Raw genomic sequence first — 22,435 nt, forward strand, 5'->3', positions numbered from 1 at the left:
TCCAGAGGGCTTTTGAATTGAACAGGGTTTTAGTATTGCTTGGAATGACTGTTATTGAAAAGATTGTTCTTGCTGTTGTATTGTTTCCTGTTTATTCTTTAGTTGTGTTTTAAACATTGTTTTATCTGATTTCGTATTTCCAGCTCTCTTGGAGACATTTTTTTAAATAGAAAAATGGGGTATGACCATATTAATAAACAAGCAAATCTATACATCCTTTGCTGTGGATCAATGACATAATACACATCAACGTTTATAACACACATATACATTTTGGACAGGCTAAAAAAAATAAAAATCCCAGTCTTGGGGATCCATATGTTATATCTGCCAGCAATTAAAAATTGAGAAGTAAAATAAGCTCTCCAGTGGGTTTTCCAAAACGGTCTCTGATGAATTGCCTTCGTTGTCAATGATCTAGTCTTTGGTGAAACATTTCATTTCCCCCTCTGCCATAATACATTATCTGTTGCATACTGAAAGGGATGAACAGAGCAGGGGGGCGGGAACCTGCTAAAGGACTGGGTAGTCATGGTGTTAAGAGCCAATAACATAATTATATTGCTAAAGGGTGGCATGGTACATCCAGAACTTCATTGCCTTAAGTGAAAATTCATGTGATGTAAAGGACTGTGACCTTTACACAGAGATCTGAATCCATAAGTTTACCACAGGGACTCCTGGGAACCCAGTTTTGCTGTACTACAAGTTGAAAACGACAATATCTTACAGCTAGCCATTTGGCATGATTATCTACAAAAAGAACCCCACCAAATAAATACAGATACTGCTTTGTTTCATACAGCGATTGTAACTGTAACACAAATCATACACAGTTAGATTTATGATGAATCTTGATAAGTCCCGTTTTCATACTGACACGAAGTCTCTTCTGCATCTTGCACCACTCCCTTTTGCTTTTGTAATGCTTTCCTTCGCCTTTCGTCGTCTTGAACAGTAGCACCATATGTTTTCTTCGGGCTAACGAAGGTTTCATTGCTCAGTTCAGTCTCTTCAGCCAGTTCATCTTGGTCTATTATTCCACATTTCTCTTCATTCAAGCTTTCTGGGTCAGCCCATTCCTGCTTCTCACCAGAAGCAAAGATGGCATAAAATATCACCCCACTGTAGTGAACTAGAGCAGCTATTAGGAAGACATTTTGCCATTCTTCACGGGTCTGGAGGAATGATATAGGACAAGTTACTCGCAACAGGTAGTAAGAATCCAAAATAAAGCCAGAAGTTAGAGAAATGAAGTGACTTTTATCCATTCTATTTTCTAACCTGAATTTTGAAAGAATGTTTTTCCCCCTGATACTATGGATTACCAAAATACACAGCAGAACTTGCTTTATTTCACAGAAATATGGATTGCTATAATGAATGACAGAGAAGCATTTAGTGCAGGCCCAGCATTAGATTTGAGTGGGGCTTTCAGCACAGGACACGTGAGAAGTCCCCAGAGTGCTGGTATAGGCCTTCTTAGCATTGTGGCAGTTCTGTAGCCATGAGTGACTCACTCCTTCCCTGGACCAGAATACCTGGTGTCCCTGGGACCGTTGGAATGTGAGCTAAGTGGTTGCTTGGGCAGTTATCATGTGATATGCTCCAAAATTCAATGCCTTATGTCCTTATTGGGAAATACAACATGGCAACTGCCTGGCCCTGCTCCTAGCAGTACCAGGCCCACCACGCAGGGTGAGAAATGGGAGGCTGTGGCATGACCAGGGACAAGGTTTGTGTTGGCAGGAAAACCTAGTTGGGGCAAGGGGCAGCAGCAATGCTGGCACAGGCTCCCAGAGAGTAGGTGTCAGTCCTTTGCTGCGGTGTGTGGACCTCAGCAGATGGGCCCGATCCCATGAAAGTCAAGTCTTTCTTGACATGTCCTGTTGTAGCCTTTTATCACAGAGGTCTAACACAGGAAAGTTCATAGAATTTTCAATATTACTCTTGGACTATTTTAACAGAACACATGAGTAAAAATAAGAGAAAAGCATATTTCCTTTATTCAGCCATTTTCAACAACCAGCACATCAAGTATTCACTAATGCTAAATTACACCTACTGAAGTGAAGGCTCAGCCCTTAAACATGTCAATAACATTTTTCAAAATGACTGGGGATGGTTTGGAGTAGGCAAGGCTATTGATCCTTTATAGTGATGATTGACTGCAATGCATTTGAACATATTTCCAGGGAAAACAATCTAAACATCTTACCTTGTGTTTAGTCATTGCACCAACGATGAGGGGGCACACCATTCCTGACAGTGTCCCCACTCCATTAGAGATGCCCATGAGGATGCTGGCATACCGGGGCGCAATATCTAAATGGTTGACATTAAATCCTGTAACATGGAAAATTAGTCAACAATGCAGGGCTACTCTCTTCAGCCATAGAGAAAATGCCTTGAGCAGACCAAAAATATTTTTTCATTTTACCTGAAATAGCAAATCCACTGAAACCTACTGCTAAAACCAAGAAAGAGATTGCAACACCTCTTGTGTGAGAGAAGCCAACTACCAAAAGTAAAGTAGCTTCCATTCCAAAACCTGCAGAAAATAACACAGGGGGGGGGGAATAATTCACTGATAAATGCAGTATATTACATTCTGTTCCCATACCCCTACTGAAGAAGAGTTATTTGTTCACCGTGAGCCCCCTTCTCTGTTGTTAAACTCACAGTATACTATGTAACTCTATGAAAAATCACACCTTTTATTCGTACCGTTAGCCCTTGTCTATGTATTTATCAGCTCTTTCCTCCCCTTCACAAAACTTCCCCCTTCCCATTCTTTTCTCCCATTTTGGTTTAGTTTTGATGCAATATATCCTTCAGCCAAGGCCCCCCCACACACATTCCATACTCTTTAGGAGAGCATCTTAATAAAGCTTTTATCTGAGTCTTCTCATTGATGTTTTTCATAAAAATGCCCCATATGTCTTTGCATAGATGGTCCTGAAAGAGAGTACTGTAATATGCTGGGCAAGTATAGGTAATGATTTTGTATTTCACCCCAATTACCGTATTTTTCGCTCCATAGGGCACACCAGACCATAGAGCGCACCTTGTTTTTAGAGGAGGAAACAAGAAAAAAAATATTTTTCTGGTTTTCCTCCTCTAAAAGCCCTGTTTTTTTGAGGATCAGCTAAACGTTTTGCAGCTTTTTTGCAAAGGGAAAAGCCCTGGCTTTTTTTAGGATCAGTTAAAAGTTTTGCAGCTTTTTTGCAAAGGGGGAAAAGCAAAGCTCCTTTTGCAAAGGGGGAAAAGCAAAGAGGGAAAGCCCCATTTTTATGGGGTTCAACTCACATTTCTGCAGCTTCTGAAGGAAAGGGAGCCATTTCTACAGTTTCCAGACAGATAATCTAATCAGCCAGTCACATGTCGCTGGGGAAACAAACAACCTCCCTCTGCAGCACATTCAACAAAGGAGGGCGGGGCTGAAAGGGAGCCTGGACTCTTATCTCTCTCCCGATCTCTTGCTGATCAGCTGCTGAGCGGGGTCCTTTCAACACCCCCTTTTCTCTTTGCAAAATAAAAAGCACTATCTGCTTTTGGCCCCTGGGCAATTCGGCTCCAAGGACCACCATTCACTCCATAAGACGCACAGATATTTCCCCTTACTTTTTAGGAGGAAAAAAGTGTGTCTTATGGAGCGAAAAATACGGTACCTATCTTGACTGACACTGGCCAGTTTGCATGCAAACTGCACTCCTCCACTGCTCCTGCTGCCACTGCATTGCAGAGTCTGATTTGCTGTGTCATCTGAACAAGGGCTTGCAGTTTGTTTCCTCATAATAAGCCATCAATGGTAATTAAAGATCGTTCAAACCATTCGCAGTAACCAAACCTGGGCTGAGATGACTCTGACTTGTTGCATCTGTGGCATGGCAGGAATGAACGAGGTACACTTTTGCACGGCGTGCACCAACGCCCTGCTTGCTCATGTTAAACAACAATGCATTTTAAACTTTTACTTATTGTGATGTATGAAGCAAGCCTCTGGAAGAGTGATGTGATCCTATTTCACTATTGCAACAGTGCAATCAATTACTAAAAGGTGTAGGTAGCAAGACTGACATCTCACATATTCTGGGGCTCTGCATCAACCAGATCCAGGTATATAAATCAAAGACAGTAATGGTGTTGCTTTATGCAACCCAGTTATGCAGAAGGAAAGTTAATAGTGGTAAATTTGTTGGGCAAATGAGTCGCATTCTCCAACCCTCTATCAGTAACCAAGAAAGCAGCTGGAAGGCTAGTGTTCTTTAACAGGAAATGCCCATCCATGTGGCACATGCAGTAACACCCAATTCATCTGTTCCAAGAAACTGGCACCGGCAAGTGCCAAAGCTGATCTACGATTACAATAAGCTGCACACCATATGTTTCTACATTAGGTAGTAACATATAATACAAACATTCTATCTATAAGATGTAACCATACCTCCGCAGTTCATTATTTTTCTTACTGCAGTTGTGCTTAAAATTCTTCTGCTGCGTAAAAGGTCAGCCAGCTGCCCTCCAATGGGCACAATAATGGTCATGACCATATGTGGAACTGCAGACAAAAGGCCAACCTGAAAGCAAAGACACACAATTCTGTGGAAGTGTACTGTATGTATATGAATGCACTGGTGCCCATGTTTTCCCTGCTTGGAGAGTATGTTTATGCCTCATGTTTTGAATCCAGGCACCCAGCAGATTCTTTTGTATTTTTTACCCCACACAAGTGGGTCACAGGGATTCATATTTTCCTCTCTCACATTTTTATCATCAGGGTCCTAAAAAAAACACCAGACCTTGGATTCATTCACATACCTTACTTATTGCAAATCCAAAGACCTCTTCAAAGTAAGCAGGCTGACTTATCAGCAGTAAGTAGAAAGTCCAGCTTCTGCAAAAGTTTGCCACAATGATTGCATAAACCGGCATTGAAGTGAAAAACTGTTTCCATGGCGTACTAAATCTCTAGAAGACAGAATGTCCAATTTGAAGAATCATCTGCAGTGTGGCAGCAGTTACAACTGTTATATAACCATATTGATAAGAATGTCGCCTCTAATATCAATTGTACCACACAATCCTAATGTGTGTTTACTCAGCAAGAAAGTTCCACTGTGCATTGTGGCTCAGTAGTAGTTCACCTTGTGGAGCACAGCCACAACAATAGCCTCCCAGTAGCACCATCACTGCCACTTACTGGGCGGATGGGCAAGGTGGGAGCTACACCAATGAACTGGCAGGAATGCAGTATTGGTTCCACTGGTGCATCCAGGCAACACAACCTTGCTGCCACTACGGGGAGGTGACTGCTGTGGTTCTGCCCTACAGGGTGAGCCAATTCTGGTGGGGCTCATTTACTAGTATGTGTATTTAGGACTGCATTTTTAACCTTATTGAAAAAAACATCTGAATTCAACAATAGAATGCAAACATTATGCAGTGGTTTTCATAAGTAATGTAAGACTTACATACTCATGTAATACTTAATACTGAGACACTCAATTAAAAAAAAACTTTTCAGACCTTCATGTTCTGAGAAAAGTGAGGAATAGTCAGCCACTGGAAAGCTGACAATAAGTGATGCCACATTCTCATAGTCCCTTTGTGCACACACCAGAAAACAGCAAAATCATACATTATTGTAAAGTTTTTACATTTGTAGCTCTATGGTTCTATGAGAACACATAGCTTAAAATTGGAATTACCCATTTTGGGGTGGTGAAACCACTAGAAGCTTCAAGCTGGGTATATTATCAGCTATATCAGCATAAAATATGACACAACATCAGTGATACAGGGACATTCCAATTACATCAGAGGCACATGGCCATAAAAGTTTAGGAGCAGGGTGTTAATCTGACATTAGAACTTGCAACAATGACCAGGGAAATGGTATACAAAATTATGAGGTAGGGTTGTAAAATGTTTGTACAGTAATTTTGAAGAATGAACCATCTGCCAAGACTAAGCAGCTAAGAAATGACAAGGTGCACTACAGCCAGCATGGGTTCAGATCCCCAACTCAGCCATAAAACTCAAAGAGTGACTTTAGGCCAGTCACAGTCTCTCAACCTAACCTACCTTACAAGATGGTTGAGAGGATAAAAATGGAGAGGAGAACCAGGTACGCAACCTTGAGCTCCTTGGAGGAAAGGTGGGATGCAAATGTAACAAAAAATAAAATGAATACTATAGTACTGGCTATTTTAACTTACACTGGCACTGACAAGATTGGCTCCTCCTATACTTGTTTCTATGTAAGTTCTTTCCTCGGTGGTTATTGTTGGGTGAACAGCTGGACTCTCATAGGCATGCAACAGCCAGAACATGTACCAGATAATCCCAAACATTCCTGTAGAGGGATTCAAGGAAACGTGAAATGGTCAAAAGTACTTCATGTAAGAGTAAAGGCATCTAGCAATATTATATTTCAATAATATTTTAAAGCTGACCATATAGGAACATTAGTACATGCAGCATAAAGCTAAACTAATAACCCCACCTCTTAAAAAAAGAAGAAAAAGGAACAAAAAAAAAGTCTGGAGCATTGCTATATTTAAAATAGTTTAGAACTTTATTGTACAGTTTTAATGGCATCCATTTTTGCCACTAGACAACTTACCATATATATAAAAGACAGATGACCATCCTATGTACTGCACCAATACGCCAGCTAGTGGCATAGCAACCACAGCCCCCGCATAGGAGCCTGCAGATAAAAGGCATGTGTATATAGGTCAATAATTGTGTTCCAACATGTCCAACTCATTATCATTTATTAATTCAGGTAGCTCACAGCAGCAGGGTCTTCTGAAAAACTGTACCATAGCCAGCTGACAAAAGGAGAGACTTAAAATCGTCATAAACAGTGCATGCCAGTGCATGCAATCACAGTGATGGCCAAACTTGGCCCACCAGCTGTTTTGGACTACAACTCCCATCATCCCTAGCTAACAGCACCAGTGGTCAGGGATGGTGGGAATTGTAGTCCCAAAACAGCTGGAAGGCCAATTTTGGCAATCACTGTCATAACAGAAACAAAAGATTCTGTCTGTTTAAGGTTAGCAGCATTCAGCAGGTACAGCTCATTGCTGTAGCACTATGAGAGGAGAACTTACACTTGTGGAATGTCATCCTGAGAGGTCTTAAAGGGACAGAAGCCCTTTGGGGAGATGTTTCTAAATGTACGGTAAAATGTAAGAAGTCGGGGGGAGGGGAACAATTCTAAGGAGTATGATTTAATAGACTTTGTGATTATAAGATGCCAGTGATGAATGGTTAAAAAAATACATGTTATTTCGATCATATTGAGAACTCATATAGACAAGCCATGAAATTCTAGTTTGGCCTTTACTAGTGTTGCTAATGAATTATTCCAAGGGATGAACAGACTCAGGTGTTCTTCTTTTCCTCAATTGACATTGCTTCATACTTTGTTAATGAAGAGTTAACCTACATATGAACCACTGTTGGGCATGTTGAGAACACCTCACTAGGAGCTGCCCTTGGAATAATTCATTACCAAACTCGTTTAACTTGTGATTATTCATGCTTGATGTGTGTAGTATAACCTAAAGGGTATTTTCCAACCACTTTTTTCAAGCATTAACTAAATCTAACACAGCAAGTTGCCAATGAAAGAAATAGATTTTAGCTTACTATATCTGCATACTCAGTGAGATATTCACACTGTATGCAAACAAACGGGAACTTAAAAGAGGGAAGCAGTTCAGACAATGAGGGAGAATGAATTATTCTAGCAGGATAATGCCAAGAGAGAGAGAGAGAGGTATAAGTGAGAAGACCAGAGAAACAGATTATTATCTATTAAGTTTCTATACATCCCTTCATCCAAGGATCACAGGGTGGTTTACAATGCAAGAGCACAAAATTACATAACAACATAAATACACAGCAACGAACAAAATAATAATGCTACCCCTACTGTTTAAAAGGCCATAGATTGTTTAATTGGCCAGAGGTCTGGAAGAAGAGGATAGATAGATAGATTGATTGATTTTGCCTAGCAGTTAAAGCTATGTAACGAAGTTGCCAGGCGACCCTCCCTGGGGAGAGCATTCCACAAATGGGTAGCCACTAGGAAAAGACAGGGCAGAAAAATAATGTCTGAAAATTAAGTATGTGGGTGAGCTGTAAACAGGCCAGCAAAAATCTGAATTAGCAAAGAAATGTGGAAAGGTAAAAAAATAGAGGAATTTAAATGGAGAGAGAGGAACTAAGATATACTTCTAATTTTTTTTCACAACCGGAAGGGGGAATGGGATCAATTCCCCTTGAATGAGATATGTCAGATAAGACTTTTACTCTTGACTCCATTTTGAAAGAAACTGATGATAGGTTATGCATTATTGGGATATTAAGAGTTCTCCTCCAGGGAACTAGATTATGCCTTTCAACCCCTGAAATGGAAACAGTCAGTAGCCCTCAAATGAGGAGTGACCTGAGACCCTATTATTTATAATGAATGTTATGTTTTCTTTAAAGTCACAATGCACACGAACTTTTTCTCAAATATATATATGAAAACTTACCACAGAAAGATGTGGTTGCTAGCCTACTTCTTTCAAGTGGAGGTGCCCATTTACTCCACATTCCATGACATGCTGGGTAGGTCACCCCCTGGCAAACGTATCAGATAAAAAGCATTCAATTTCTATTTAATTCCATCACTTGTATACACGGTGTTTATTCTCTTCAACTAACTATTTGTTAATTTTTTTCTTTTATGGCAGTACAGTCGTACCTTGGAAGTTGAATGGAATCCGTTCCGGAAGTCCGTTCGACTTCTAAAACGTTCGAAAACCAAATCGCGAATTCTGATTCGCTGCAAGAAGCTCCTGCCAGCCAACTGGAAGCCGCAGAAGCCTCATCAGACGTTTGGCTTACAAAAGAATGTTCGCAAACCGGAACAATCACTTCCGGGTTTGCGGCGTTCGGGAGCCAAAACGTCAGAGTTCCACAGCATTCGGGATCCAAGGTACGACTGTAATTCTATGCATACACAAGAAAATAAGCCTGACTTAACACAAAAGGACTTGCATCTTAGTAAGCAGGGGACTCCACACTACAATGAAGCAGAATTAAGAGGTTTGGCCAGGGCTGGATTAACCATTAAGCAAAATAAGCACATGCTTAGGCCATCAAGGAAAGGGGGGCACCACATAAATTTTCCATTGCCAGATTTTTAATATTAACTATCACAAATTGCTCAGCTGAGCGTTTATTTTCTCATTTGAAGTATGTTAATAATCACAACAGGACAACTATGCAACAAGGCAGGCTGGGCACCTTATCTCAACTAAGTATAGAAGCAGATGTGTTACATAACATTAGTTTTGAGGATCCAATCAAAGACTTTGCCATTAGAAAAGCAGGATAATTTTTTTCAGATATAAAGTGGAAGTATACAAAAATAAACACTTACCATTTTACTGTAAGTTTTGCTTCATTTTGAAAAATAAAATGTTATTTTATGGTTTATTATTGTTTCTGTTTTGAATTAGATATATATGGCGGGCACCCAAATCTTTTAAGTGTTTAGAACTTCAGAAGAAGAAGAAGAAGAAGAGGAAGAAGAGTTTGGATTTGATATCCCGCTTTATCACTACCCTAAGGAGTCTCAAAGCGGCTAACAATCTCCTTTCCCTTCCTCCCCCACAACAAACACTCTGTGAGGTGAGTGGGGCTGAGAGACTTCAAAGTGTGACTGGCCCAAGGTCACTCAGCAGCTGCATGTGGAGGAGTGGAGAAGCGAACCTGGTTCACCAGATTACGAGTCTACCACTCTTAACCACTACACCACACTGGCTCTTAATCCAGCGCTGGGTTTGGTGGAGTGGGGGACATTCTCAGTTTAACCACCTAAAATTTGAAGAAGTGCAGTTTTCACTGGGTAGCTATGTTTGAGTACTGTTAAAATTCTGTGCATAGTGTGGCACTGAACATCAAATGCAGTTTGGCTCTCATATAACCATTTTTGTAAGGTAGGTGCCACCACAAGATCCATGTTCTCTCGTTATTCCAGCAGCTAACAGGACTTTGCAATAGTGCCCACTTTTGGTAATGTCGAACATCTGTTATATAATGATTACACCACATTGGTGTCAAGTACTAATGCAACCCAAAACACCCTTTGTAAGGAACAAGCCGCACTGTGTTCAACTGGGACTTACTTATAAGTAAAAAACATGTAGAGGATTGCACAGTACAACCCAACATACAGAAACTTTAAAAACTCTTGTGAACCATTCTAAATTAGTTAATGTTCAGTATGACCTCATACAAATCTCTGATGTGACTGCATTTGGAACCCTGCATCCACTTCTGATTGCCATACTTGAAAAGGGTAACCAAAATGATGCAGGGGCTGAGGCAACTCGCCTATGAGAAAAGGTCACAAGATTGGGGGCTTTTAAATTTTTTTGGAGGGGGGAAAAGTGAGCGGGACATGATAAAGGTGTACAAAATGGCACATGACATGTAAGAGTGTTTAGAGAAAGGTTTTCTCCCTCCCTTATACTAGAAGTTGGGGGCATCTAATGAACTTGACTTGAGTATTGGAAGATTCAGGAAAGACAAAAGGAAGTACCGGTACTTTTGTCATATGCTCCACACAGAGCATGGTTACACTATGAAATTTGCTGCCATAGGATAGCGATGGCCACCGATCTTAAAAGGGCTTCCAAGGGAGGGCTGGATAAATTCATTGATAAGCCTATCAATGGCTACTAGTCATTATGGCTGTGTGCCACCTTCAGTATTGCAGACACTATGCCTCTGAGTACCAGTCGTTGGGAAACATATGGGGCAAGGGTTGTAGCACTCAAGCCCTGGTTGTAGGCTTCTCCTAGGCATTTGGTTGGCCACTATGAGATTAAGATACTGAACGAGATGGGCCTTTGGCCTGATCTATCATGGCTCTTCATGTGCTCTTAAGAAATATCTTAGACAAATATGTTGGATACCTACCTCTACAAGACCTTGCAAAATTCTTACAAACAAAACACAACCATAATGTACTCTGGCAGCTGCAGGAATGAACATATTTAGCATGGAAGTTAGGAAAATAGCTGCTCCAAATACCCTGTAAAGAAAGAACAATATTTCCCCCCTATTATCTTAGAGAGAGATAATACTTCATATTGAACATATATAACAATCTAAACAGCTGTTCATGATATAAAGTCTTAAGAGATGCATAGCTAGCGCATGTTATCCATCAGAATCTTAAAGAAGGGGATTACAGTCAGCCTTTTTGTGATTTCTCTGTGTCTGGGTGAAGACCCTACCCATAAATTATCATTTGATTTATATCAACACAATTATATAATATGTGAATTATGTTCATAAGATTGCTGGGAAAATTCTCCTCTTTTAGACCTGATGTTCAGAAACAGTGACCCTGGATGACTTTGCCAGTTTTTGATACAGACACGTCTGAGTTACTTGACTTGCATTTGAATAAGACTCATCTTGTGTTCATCCACATTCTTATGGTGGATAATTTTTTTGTGAATTGTTTAACACATTTATCTGGCAAACTTCAGAATTAAGTAATCTTGTTCTTAATCCTGAACATGTCAAGCTCTTCAGATGGCTCTTCACTGTGTCTCAGCAATAAAGTACATGGGGGCTGGTTTGCATGCTGAAGATTCAAGTTTAAATCCCAGGAAATCTCAAGGATGGGTTTAGCAGGTGACAGGAGAGGCCTATTTCTAAGGTACCAGAGACCCCACTGTCAGCCAGTCAGCAGAAGATGCTGGGATAAATGGACAAAGACTCTGACCTAGCTTCCTGCTTGCTTAAAATGAGCGCAAAACACATAATCTCACAAAAAATAAACTATCCACAGGAAAATGTGCATGTGCTTTAGTGATGTGGGGTGTCAGCAAGCCACACTAATGTCCTTTTCAAAAGGAATACTTTATTGCACAAAATGCAGTTAGAATTCTTAAGGAATAAGATTACAACAACTCATTGACAAAAGATGTTTCAACATCTATGATCCTTTTAACTATTACTCACTGAATACGGAGTTTTCAGCATGATTAAATTAATTTATTTAGTTATGGCTTGTGAACGGGTGTAGAAGGCAGATAATTTTCTGTACAAAATTATTACTATTAAGTTTTGGAATATTAAATGCAAAAAAGGCTATTATTGCAATTATTTTGGATTTTATTTTATTTGGCCATAGGTTCCTTGTACATGCAGTAGAAAACACACTGAGTGGCATTCAAGTTTTATTCAGAGTAGACCCACTGAAATTAATGGACCTAACTTAGTCATGATTATTAATTTCAGTTGGCTCTACAATGAGCAAAATGTAGTTGAATGCCACCCTTTGCACTTAACCATCTTCACACAGTTTACATATTAATTCCTACATCAAAATGCCATCCATTCAGGAATCAAATAGTGTGGGGAATCACCCTAAAAAGCAGCTTTTTATTTGTTCATGAGGTAGCTTTCAACCATCCAGAAATGGTGAGAAGTTGCCAGCATGAAATATGTTCTTAAATTATGTATGATGTTGATCAACAAGACTCTGTTCTTGAAAGACAATATTCACGTGTGTCACATTCCTCGTCCTTTTATTACCAAATACCAGACAATTAAATGCCTTGTAGAATGTAGGCTAAACTATGATTTGAAATAGATTCTTAACCTTTTGCAATTGCCATAAGACAAAATAAGGTTTTTAACATGAAGCCAAGTTGTTCTCAGAATGTTATTTTTGAGTTGCAATACTTGGTGGCCAGCAGCGCTTGCCTGATATCCTGTTGCTGAGGCTTACCAGGGGTACGTCTGGTGGATAAGGTCAGCACAGTGCATAGGCATTGGCTGGATTGGCTCTGCTGGTGTGTTTGAACCATGACAACCTCACTGCCACCTCACCCTCCCAATGAGCTTCAAAGACGCTGGCTATGACAGACATTGACACCCTTGCCAACTGCTACTGTTAAGTTGTGCTTTTTTCAATGAGTATATAGGATAGATTAGCTTTTGCCAACCAACTGCCTTCCTAGTGTTTTGGATTACAACTCCCATTATCACCAGCCAGTGCAGGTGGATGGGAATTGTAGTCCAAAACATCTGGAAGACAGCAGGTTAGCAAAGTGACATAGGTGATTCAATGCCAACTAAATATCTTGGTCACAAGATATTCCAACAGTCAGTATCTAGCCTTACTGGGTTCAGGATTCATCCTGAGCAATGGCCAAAATTGAGTGCTGGACAGTGGGAATCTGAGTGAATTGAGTGCTGGACAGTGGGAATCTGATTAGATATATATAGTACAACTCTGCTCCACAAATGTCCATACATAAATACAGCCCCCAAGTCATTCTACCCCTCTGTGGATGAGTTTGTATCTTTTTATTTTGATAAGATTAACAGTAGGAAAATGTAGACCCTTGTATTTGTACAGATCACTGTGTATCTAGAATTATGTTCTCTAGTGAGATGAGCAACTGAAATGGCTTTCCTTTTATTAAGTTGACATCCAGGGCTTATTACACAAGGAGCAGAATACCTTCATCTTAGACACAATCATTAAAATTAAATAGTAACTAGTATACTTCTGCCTTTTAATGTCACAGATAGTATTACCATCACATTCTTTGTGTAAGTTCACAAAGCAGTTCCCAATTGCTAAAACTACTGTGGCATTCATGAAATATAACTTGGTTTTAAAAAATATGGCGTTAGATAACATATAAAATTGTAGTAATTACTTTATTACATCATATTATCTTATCATACCTGTTAGCTGCTAGTTTATTTGCAATGAAGCCTCCTGGAATTTGTGTTACAATGTAACCCCAGAAAAATGAGCCATGAATAAGTCCTACTGTTTCTGGATCCCAGTTGAATTGTGCTTTCTACAAATAAGACATATACATATGAAATTTGCACACCAATGTTTAGAAGATACATTTTGTAATGTTACATGATTGCCTGCACTCACTTTGGAGTTGCAATATCCTGCAGAGTGCTGAACCAAAATTTGTGGAATTTTGTCTTGCCAAAAGCTATGAAAATTACCTTGTCTGGTGAGACTGTGACACTTTGCAACTGCCTTTTCATCAGTTAGTTGAGGTGCAATTATCAAATATTATAAGGGCCACTATATAATTTCCCTTCTAAATATTTTTTTCATTTAGAAAGATTATAATTAAATGCACACTACAAGTCCCATTTAACAAGATTTGCTTTTGTTTATCTGAGGCATACCATGTGAAATATTTTACTGACCATAACCATAGATTGGAGACAGAAGAGAAAAGCAAAATCTTAGCCATTTGAAAAGTTTTAACAAGGGTGGATCATCTACCTGAACAGGCAAGCTGGTTTAAAGTGGGTTGCTTGTTCCACAACTCTGGCAAAGCACACACAAAGCATGCCACCTAGAATTGTGGGCCCTATAATTATCACATTTACATTACAATCATATAGTTCTTTACTTGGAAGTAGGTCCTACTGTGTTCAGTGGCACTTACTTTTAGGTAAGTGTGCCTAGGATAGCAGCCTCACCTATTATTCAGCTCTTTTGTCACTGAATTAGAATAATTGGTAATCGGGTATTTCCTCATATTGCATATTTGTTCCTATTTAGGACTAAAGTGTGCGTTTTCCAGGGGAAAGCCATGGGGCAAAGGCAAAACCGCTCCGACCTATGCTTTCTAGGTAGAAGACATGCAAAAGCATGGACAAGCCTTTATACTACCGGAATACCCATACAAAAATGAAAGCACTTAGCTATCATCTTTAAAACATCTGATCTGGCATATGGACTTCTTACATAGTCTTCCCAGCTAAATGGGGATGCCATTTCTCTGTATCAAATAACGTATGTCCCTACTCACCTCAATCTCTGGCTTTCCATTCACATAGATTGTGCTGTTGTTAACCATTTCCACTATGGCAACACCAAGATTGCATCGAATTCCAAAAGAAATGCAGAACCCCAAGCCACTCATGATGGCAATGATGTAACGTTTGGGAAGTCCACAACAATAGCAGTCACATAAAGGTTTGCTCACGACCTGCACAGGCCTTCCTTCTTCGTTCAGTTCAATGTTATCTTCTTCTTGGTTGGTTCCATCAATTTTTCTGAAGATGTTAAAAAAAGCAAAAGTAAAAAGATGTTCTTAGGACAAGCTGTTGATGTGTAGTTGAAGTAATACGCTGATTAGCTGCTACAATTACATTCCCATGTTAGCTGTTCCCAATTAATTACAACCGGAGCATGTGAAAGAAAGCAGCTGGGGTTTTTGCATAAGGCCTTGAAGATTTCAGATAAATACTGGGGCAGCTGTCAGGTTCGTCTTAGGCCCATTCACACATCATGGTAACTATGGGTGGAAAACATCCAGCCCATAGGCCTAATTAGACTTTCCCATTTTGCCTGTGCAGCTGTTTTGGCCAAGCCATGCCCACTTGCCCTACACCTGATATCATTTGTGACATCACATGAGAGACAGGTAATGGCAGGGCTTGGACCAAAGGCTGTGCTGATTCCCAGCATTTCGCAAGTGGATGGCAATCAGCTGATGGTTGGGAACTTGGGAAGTGTGTGTAAGAGACTTTGCAAAACTACTTTGGAAATAAAAAATGGTCTGCTTTTAAAAAGAACAGGGTCCCCCCCACTCCCAAAGGAGATTTTATGCCTCAGAAAAACCGAAGTCTGTACTGTATTAATTTATTTGAAACATTTCTTTCAAATAAAGAAACATGCATTCTTTCCTGCATTTCATTTAATAAATTGAAGACAGCTAACAGCAGTGTGTGTGTGTGTGTGTGTGTGTGTGTGTGTTTTTAAAAGATGCCTAGGCAGCTATTAAAACAATGAGACGCTATCCAGCAAGTTCTGTGTGTTTAGTTGTTTCTGTTATGAGACCTGCAATCTAACCTTTAAACATGCTAGTTTTGGATCTCACTACAGCCACTACCTTTTGGCCTGCTTTATTTACAAAGGGATTTGGTGAAATCTATTGTGTTGGTGCATAAACAGATAGACTTCTTCCCCTTGCAGTTCCTCCTCTCTTTGCCCCACTGACAAACCTGCTCCAGAGGTGAGGTGTCCTCCAGCGCTCCAAAGCAGCTTGCAAGTTGCACCAGAAGCCCAGTTGCACAAGCAGAAGTATATTTTGTTTGTGCACCAATCCAAGTGAATATTACCCGTGGTCTCAGGAGAATGTTGGGGCTACCATTCTGACAGCATTGTGCAGGTTAATAGACTTCTATTGCAAATGCACCTGGCATCAGAAATCAGATGAAAAAGTTTGCCTGGCCCGGCAATAGCTGAACATCTGTCACAAACCACAGTGCTCTTGGCCATAGAGGGTTTCTCCTAATTAGGTTCAAATCAGTTTATCTGTTCGTATACATTCTTCCTCATCTTGACTTGAATAATTGCCTCCTCATAATTAATTCTGTAAGCAATAGCAGTTAGGTCAGGTGAGGAGAAGATCTGACAGGGATATTTAGATTGCCATCTGACCTACCCTTGAGCTTTCTGGAACTCTCAAGTGATGTTTACCACCTCCTGTTTGCTCCTTTCCTGCAGTAATTCAGAACTTTTCTTATCTTGCTACACTGGTCTTGCATTTATTGAGCTAGACGCACCTTTGCCACCACAGCTGCAATTGGGAGGCATGTTTGGTGTGCGATGTCTCTGGGAAAAAGAACTGTGGACTTGCAGGGACAATACCTTTTTGCCAAAGTGGTTTAACAATTCATGAAGCCCTTCTTCAAATAACCACTTACTCCTTTCCATGACCTCTTCTAGGAATAAGGTCACCAGTAGAAAATACTTTGCTCACATGCTTTCAGTCTTATAATATGACATAATATAAATATGACACAATGCAAAAGGTAAAAGGGATGTGAAGAGAAGCAACATAACCTCCAAAGACAAGGCCAGATCTAATAACACCCCTAGATGGCAAACCTGAACATTTAGAAGGAATGCAGTCCAGAAGGGGCTGAAGATGGCTTCATTGAATTTGGAGGCCCAAATGGCTTCTGAGGGGCCTGAACACCCCCTCCCAGATCAAATGAGCCACCCACCTGCAATTTCCAGAGCAGCAAGTTGTGTTCTTGTCAACAACTTTTTGAATGGCTACTGTAAATAACATAACTGTATTTGTGCATACTTTCTGTGTTATATTTCCCTATTATCGCACTGCATACAAACCACCACCCACAACCATGTGTATACATACCTTCTTAGGGTTGGCCCAAGATATTTTGGTCCTGGGGCAAAGGACAGGACGGTATCTAATCCATATAAAATACCAACATTGCATTGTTTCTAGGCATAGCAGTTTGGGAAGCTCTATACAGAGGGGACACGGGTGGCACTGTGGGTTAAACCACAGAGCCAGGGCTTGCCGATCAGAAGGTCGGTGGTTCGAATCCCTGCGACGGGGTGAGCTCCCGTTGTTCGGTCCCAGCTCCTGCCCATCTAGCAGTTTGAAAGCACGAAGTGCAAGTAGATAAATAGATACCACTCCGGCGGGAAGGTAAATGGCATTTCCATGCGCTGCTCTGGTTCGCCAGAAGCGGCTTAGTCATGCTGGCCACATGACCCAGAAGCTGTACGCCGGCTCCCTCGGCTAGTAAATCGAGATGAGTGCAGTCGTCCGCGACTGGACCTAACAATCAGGAGTCCCTTTACCTTTACCTTTATACAGAAGTAACCCATGTTTTCTAATGCCATTAAATGAGACTTTTCAGGAGGTAACCTGAATGTGGTTTTCAGATTCAGGGACCAGTACTCAATCTAGTTGAAAACATGGTGATTTCTTGTCCATCAATTAGAAATGTGTAAAACATGTACCCATCTGAATTAACTCACAAAACCAAATTGTGGTGCTAAAGTTGTCTTGGTCTAGAAAAGGGACAAGACATCTTAATCACCTTCCAATACACAACATGATGCTTCTCTCTTGTCTACCAGGGGCTCATGAGGAGGGTCCTTTTTAATTTATGCCTCCCCCCCCCCCTGCATGATACTCAAATGGCAAGTGCTAAGCACCTATCTTGTCCAAAGATGCACTTCTCTCTCACTTTTTTACTGTCTTCTGATGGGTTTTCTCCACCATGGATGGGTTTGAGTCTACTCTGCCTTCACTCTTGGTTGCCTGTGGAGACTGTTTGATCCCTCCCAGGGTAGCCACCATGCTGCCTTCCAGATGTTGCTGGATGCTCATCAGTACTAACTAGCATTGCTAATGATCAGATATAATGGAAAGTGCAGTCAAAAACATCTGGAGGGCACCATGTTGGCTAATTCTGATTACAGCTATAAGGATTTTAATGCAGTCATAAAATACAATACTTCTATAAATAATTTCAAACTATTAAATGCACACTTGTCAACCAAAACAATCTGCCTCATTATTATCGAATTCAAATTAAACATTTTGTGCAGGGCCAGTCTTGCCCTCTGTTGATCCTAGGTGACTATCTAGAACAGCACTTTATGGGACCAGTTTTTTGCAGCATACAAGAGTGACTTTTCCTTTCTAGGTTGCTTTGATGCTTCTTGTTTTGCTACGCAGAAATTAGAGCATTAAGGAGAAGATATGGGTTTGATGCAATGTAGGGAAGAGTGCTTGAGGCAGAGACAATGAGAGGGCCTAAGCAGCAGGAATCTACTAGGACTTAAAAGTAAGGTGGGTTTATTGGTGCAAGGGTTATAGAAGAGAGACCCATCAACAGGTTTTCTGGCTGATTGGAAATGGAGCAGAAGTTTTAAAACCATACAATGAGTGACTTTATACATTCAAAGCAATGAATGAACCAATGCAGAGCTGAGTACCATTTTAATATTTTGCAAGGGTACCAAAATAGCCAGAGTATGACCTGCTCATCCTACCTACTGGAGATACCTTTGTCATAGATATAGATTAATTTATGTAGCACAGTAACTGTCAAATTCAGCTCACTGTTGACGTCAACATGTAATATGATGAAGCAGGGAGTCTGTAGGTGTATGAAGGTATATTGACCAAATGTCCTTGGCCAATGAAAAAATGTCTTCCTAATAACATATCTTCCTAACAATATTTATGATTTATGAAAACTGGGAAAGCTTCAAAATAATCCTAGGAACTCTAGCATTTAATAGCATATACTGTATTAATATCTTTAACTGCTTATGATATCTTTATAGTTTAAAAGGTCTTATTTTAAAAGACAAACACCTTAACCAGATCAAAGCATAATTTTGAGTGATAAATGCCCCCCATTTCATCTTTCATTTTTTTCTGAAATTTTCACCTACCTGTCCCAACATGTCACAGAAATATGTCATCTAAGAAGTGGGATCTCTTAAAGGTTTATTTGTTTAAACCTTTGCATGTAATAAAATTCAAAAATGATATTGCAGTTCTATTATATATGTACAGATGGTGAGTTGTTTGGCTCTTTTAAAATAGTTTACAAGAAAGTAAGAAATGCAACAAGTTGGCTATCCAGGACGAAACAGAAAACTACAAGTCCTATTTCTATACATTCAGAAAGTATGTATAAGTCATTATATATGAGCAGCATGAACCAATGCATGTTTCCTCAGAAGTAGATCTGTTGTCTTTAGTGATGCTTCATCTCAGGTTTGCAACCTACATAGCATCGCAAGCTACATAAATGATAATATAATAGTATATTATAATGTACTGTATATATATACTAAATGAATCCTGTTAGTGGTTTTGTAAAATATTGGAAGCTGCCCAGAGACTTTATTGTTTGGGGATGGCATAGAAATGACATGCATAAATAAATAAATAAATAAATAAATAAATAAAATCTTTATTATTAACATATAATTGTGCTGTTTTGCAAAAATGATATGCTCCCCATGACAATAAATCAATTGATTATTTGGCTGGTAAAAGAAAAGTTTAACTGTCTGAATCTTTAAATTTCTTGGAAGATTAATGATAAACTTAGTCATTAAAGTGGCACAACACTGTTGTTTTTTACTGCGACAAACTGAAACAGCCACCCCTCAGGAAATTTGTGTATTTGAAACAATGTGAATATTGTGAATTTCTGCACTTTCACCCCAATGGTTTTTCTCTTATAAACTTTTAAATAGCTGCCAATTTTTCACATATCCAAGCATATTGTAAACAAACAAACATAATCCAGTTAAGCTTAAAAGCTTGCATTTAAATTGATGCTGGTTGCGATCCTAAGTACACCTGTACTGACAAAATCAAGTAAAGTTGGACTATCTAGCTACAAGCATCAGAGGATAAAAGAGTTTGATCAAATTCATGGTCACTTTTGCAATTTCAGTTTTACACAATCTACAATTTTTGAATTGTGCTCTATATGTTCACCTCTATGTTTCTAAAACATGACATGGATATAATTTTTAGATACATGGCATAGATATAAAATCACATGAAATTTTCACATTTATTTTCAGTATATGTTTCTTTTCTATCAGTTCTTTTTATTGATATTTTATTTTCCTTTGGTTCTCTTTTTAGCATTAAATCAGCTTTGTCTAAGTTTTATCAACAATATTTAAAATGCTTAACACTATGCCTATTTTGCAATTATTTCATATTTTAGCAGTTCATATTTTATAGTGTGGTTTTTTGTTTGTGTTTTATCCCATTGCTTTGTTACTAAGGTACAGTTTCTGGCATATGCTGCTTATTCAATTATCCTCAAATTTCCAAATTTAAACCTAAACTTCATTTGCTTACATTTTTGAAGTTTACATTGAGCTTTTACCTTTGGAAGTGTCCCAGTGAATCACTCACAGTATTCTTCACCTCTTCCTTCCCAGGCTTTAAAAACCTCTCCCTTAATGAGTTAAACACTTCAAAAGGCATCTTGTCTTCCTTAAATAAATCCTTTAATGTAACATTTTGTTTGCTGTCATCACCAGTTTTCCCCAGACTTTAGTAGCCTGCCTCAGTGCTTTCTTCTATTTTTTTTTCTGTTATCCCTGGTACGACGACCGGATGATCCACACAATGTTAATACTCCAAAATATCCGTCAGAGTGAAAATTTCAGCAGTCTCCTCAGAACTGCCAATAGCTCAAGCAGAATTGTAGTGGCTCTGTTTTTCATCTATTGTTGTTCCGCGGCTGATCATCATTAAAGAATAAAGGGCTACACCTGGAGGTTAGAAAGGCTGGACCTGGTGCTTCAGCTGGTGCACCCGACTGAAACACACTATAACTTGCTCATCCTCTCTCCCAGCTTTCTTCCGCCGTCTCTCTCACACAGATCCTGTGCGAGGTGATGCTATAGTAACGAACACAATACCTGTCCCTCTGGCCACTCAAGCTTATTAATAGATCTCACCCACAGCAAACTTTATTAAACATTTATACATTCTCCCTGTCACAGGACATGGGCTTGTAGCTCCACTTTACTCTCAACCTTCCTCTGCACCCCAACCCCCCAACAAACAGCTCTTGTTGGTCTCTTGGAAATGTAGTCACCCTAGGCATGTCATTTATGATGGACATCATTAGCAGCTCTGTCTAAAAACACAGAAACAGAATTGCTTCAAAACACTGTGTGAGTAGTCAATGGCATTAATCCAAACAAGAACACACGGGTCATTTATTTACTTATTTATCTGTTTATTATAATCATTAAAAAATGGATCAGAAAGCGAGTTATAAAAACAGAGACCTGCTTCTTTTTCTAAACTGGCCACATTGTGTGTTTACCTCTAATCTTATGATACTTATTATTGGAGTTACTAGTCTTAACAAAAGTACACCTTCTGTAAAAAATACAGGGGTGGGTCAAAAGTTGAAGCACTAGCTCAACCAACTGTGCTCTCTTAAGGGCAAATAAGGACCCACAGCTCTAGGCTCAATTAATTCAAGTTCTTAATCTGCCAAGCTCAACACTGGATTTAGGGGGGTGCTCTGCTGCACAGAGCGCTGAGCCAAGGGGGCGCAAAATAATAATAATAATAATAATAATAATAATAATAATAATAATAATAATAGGCCTATATTTATATGAGTACCTACTCGAAGTCTGGAGGGGTACCAAATTTTGGCTTTACTCATGGTGCCATGTTACCAAAGTCCACTCCTATGCCAAACTATTGCATTTTCTACAGCATATCATTTTTACAGCACACAGCATATACTGTATTATGAAGCATATACAAGTAATTGAGGGTGGGAAGCAAGAAATGGGGTCATAAGCAGGATAAACAAACAGACTGACAAGCTGAAGCTAAGAACAGCAGCTGCTGCTACATTACTGGCTGAGGGCAAGGAGGATTGAAGAGGTTCTTGAACTCTTACCTTATCATGGTGAGTCAAGGCCTCTTCAAAACACTTCAGGCCTACCTATATTCACTAGGGCTAAGCAATTTTCTTAACCAAGAGAAAGAAATTTTAAGGG

The 22,435-nt window shown here is 39.6% G+C and overlaps 1 protein-coding gene across 1 annotated transcript; it reads right to left on the reverse strand.

The window, feature by feature from the left end:
- Positions 1-510: 510 nt before the first annotated feature.
- On the reverse strand, positions 511-21,444 carry SLC17A8 (solute carrier family 17 member 8). Its single transcript, XM_033163301.1, has 12 exons — positions 20,788-21,444; positions 14,895-15,141; positions 13,792-13,910; positions 10,996-11,110; positions 8,559-8,646; positions 6,629-6,715; positions 6,222-6,358; positions 4,822-4,971; positions 4,448-4,580; positions 2,441-2,551; positions 2,219-2,346; positions 511-1,178 (listed from the first exon to the last, which is right to left on the reverse strand). Exons 1-12 carry the CDS (start codon positions 20,886-20,888, stop codon positions 843-845), a joined length of 1,752 nt encoding a protein of 583 aa, XP_033019192.1. The 5' UTR covers positions 20,889-21,444; the 3' UTR covers positions 511-842.
- Between the last annotated feature and the right edge of the window lie 991 nt (positions 21,445-22,435).

This window comes from Lacerta agilis, chromosome 10 (assembly GCF_009819535.1).
Source record: "Lacerta agilis isolate rLacAgi1 chromosome 10, rLacAgi1.pri, whole genome shotgun sequence".
Classification (NCBI taxonomy): domain Eukaryota; kingdom Metazoa; phylum Chordata; class Lepidosauria; order Squamata; family Lacertidae; genus Lacerta; species Lacerta agilis.

What these genes read in the sequence shown, in the direction of transcription:
- SLC17A8 (XM_033163301.1), bottom strand. Translation starts at nt 20,888, where the DNA reads ATGCCTTTTGAAGTGTTTAACTCATTAAGGGAGAGGTTTTTAAAGCCT. An exon ending in ATGGAAAGCCAGAGATTGAG is followed by an intron (nt 13,911 to 14,894) that starts GTGAGTAGGGAC and finishes TCTTATTTGTAG; the next exon opens with AAAGCACAATTCAACTGGGA. An exon ending in TTTTGCAAGGTCTTGTAGAG is followed by an intron (nt 8,647 to 10,995) that starts GTAGGTATCCAA and finishes TACGTTTGCCAG; the next exon opens with GGGGTGACCTACCCAGCATG.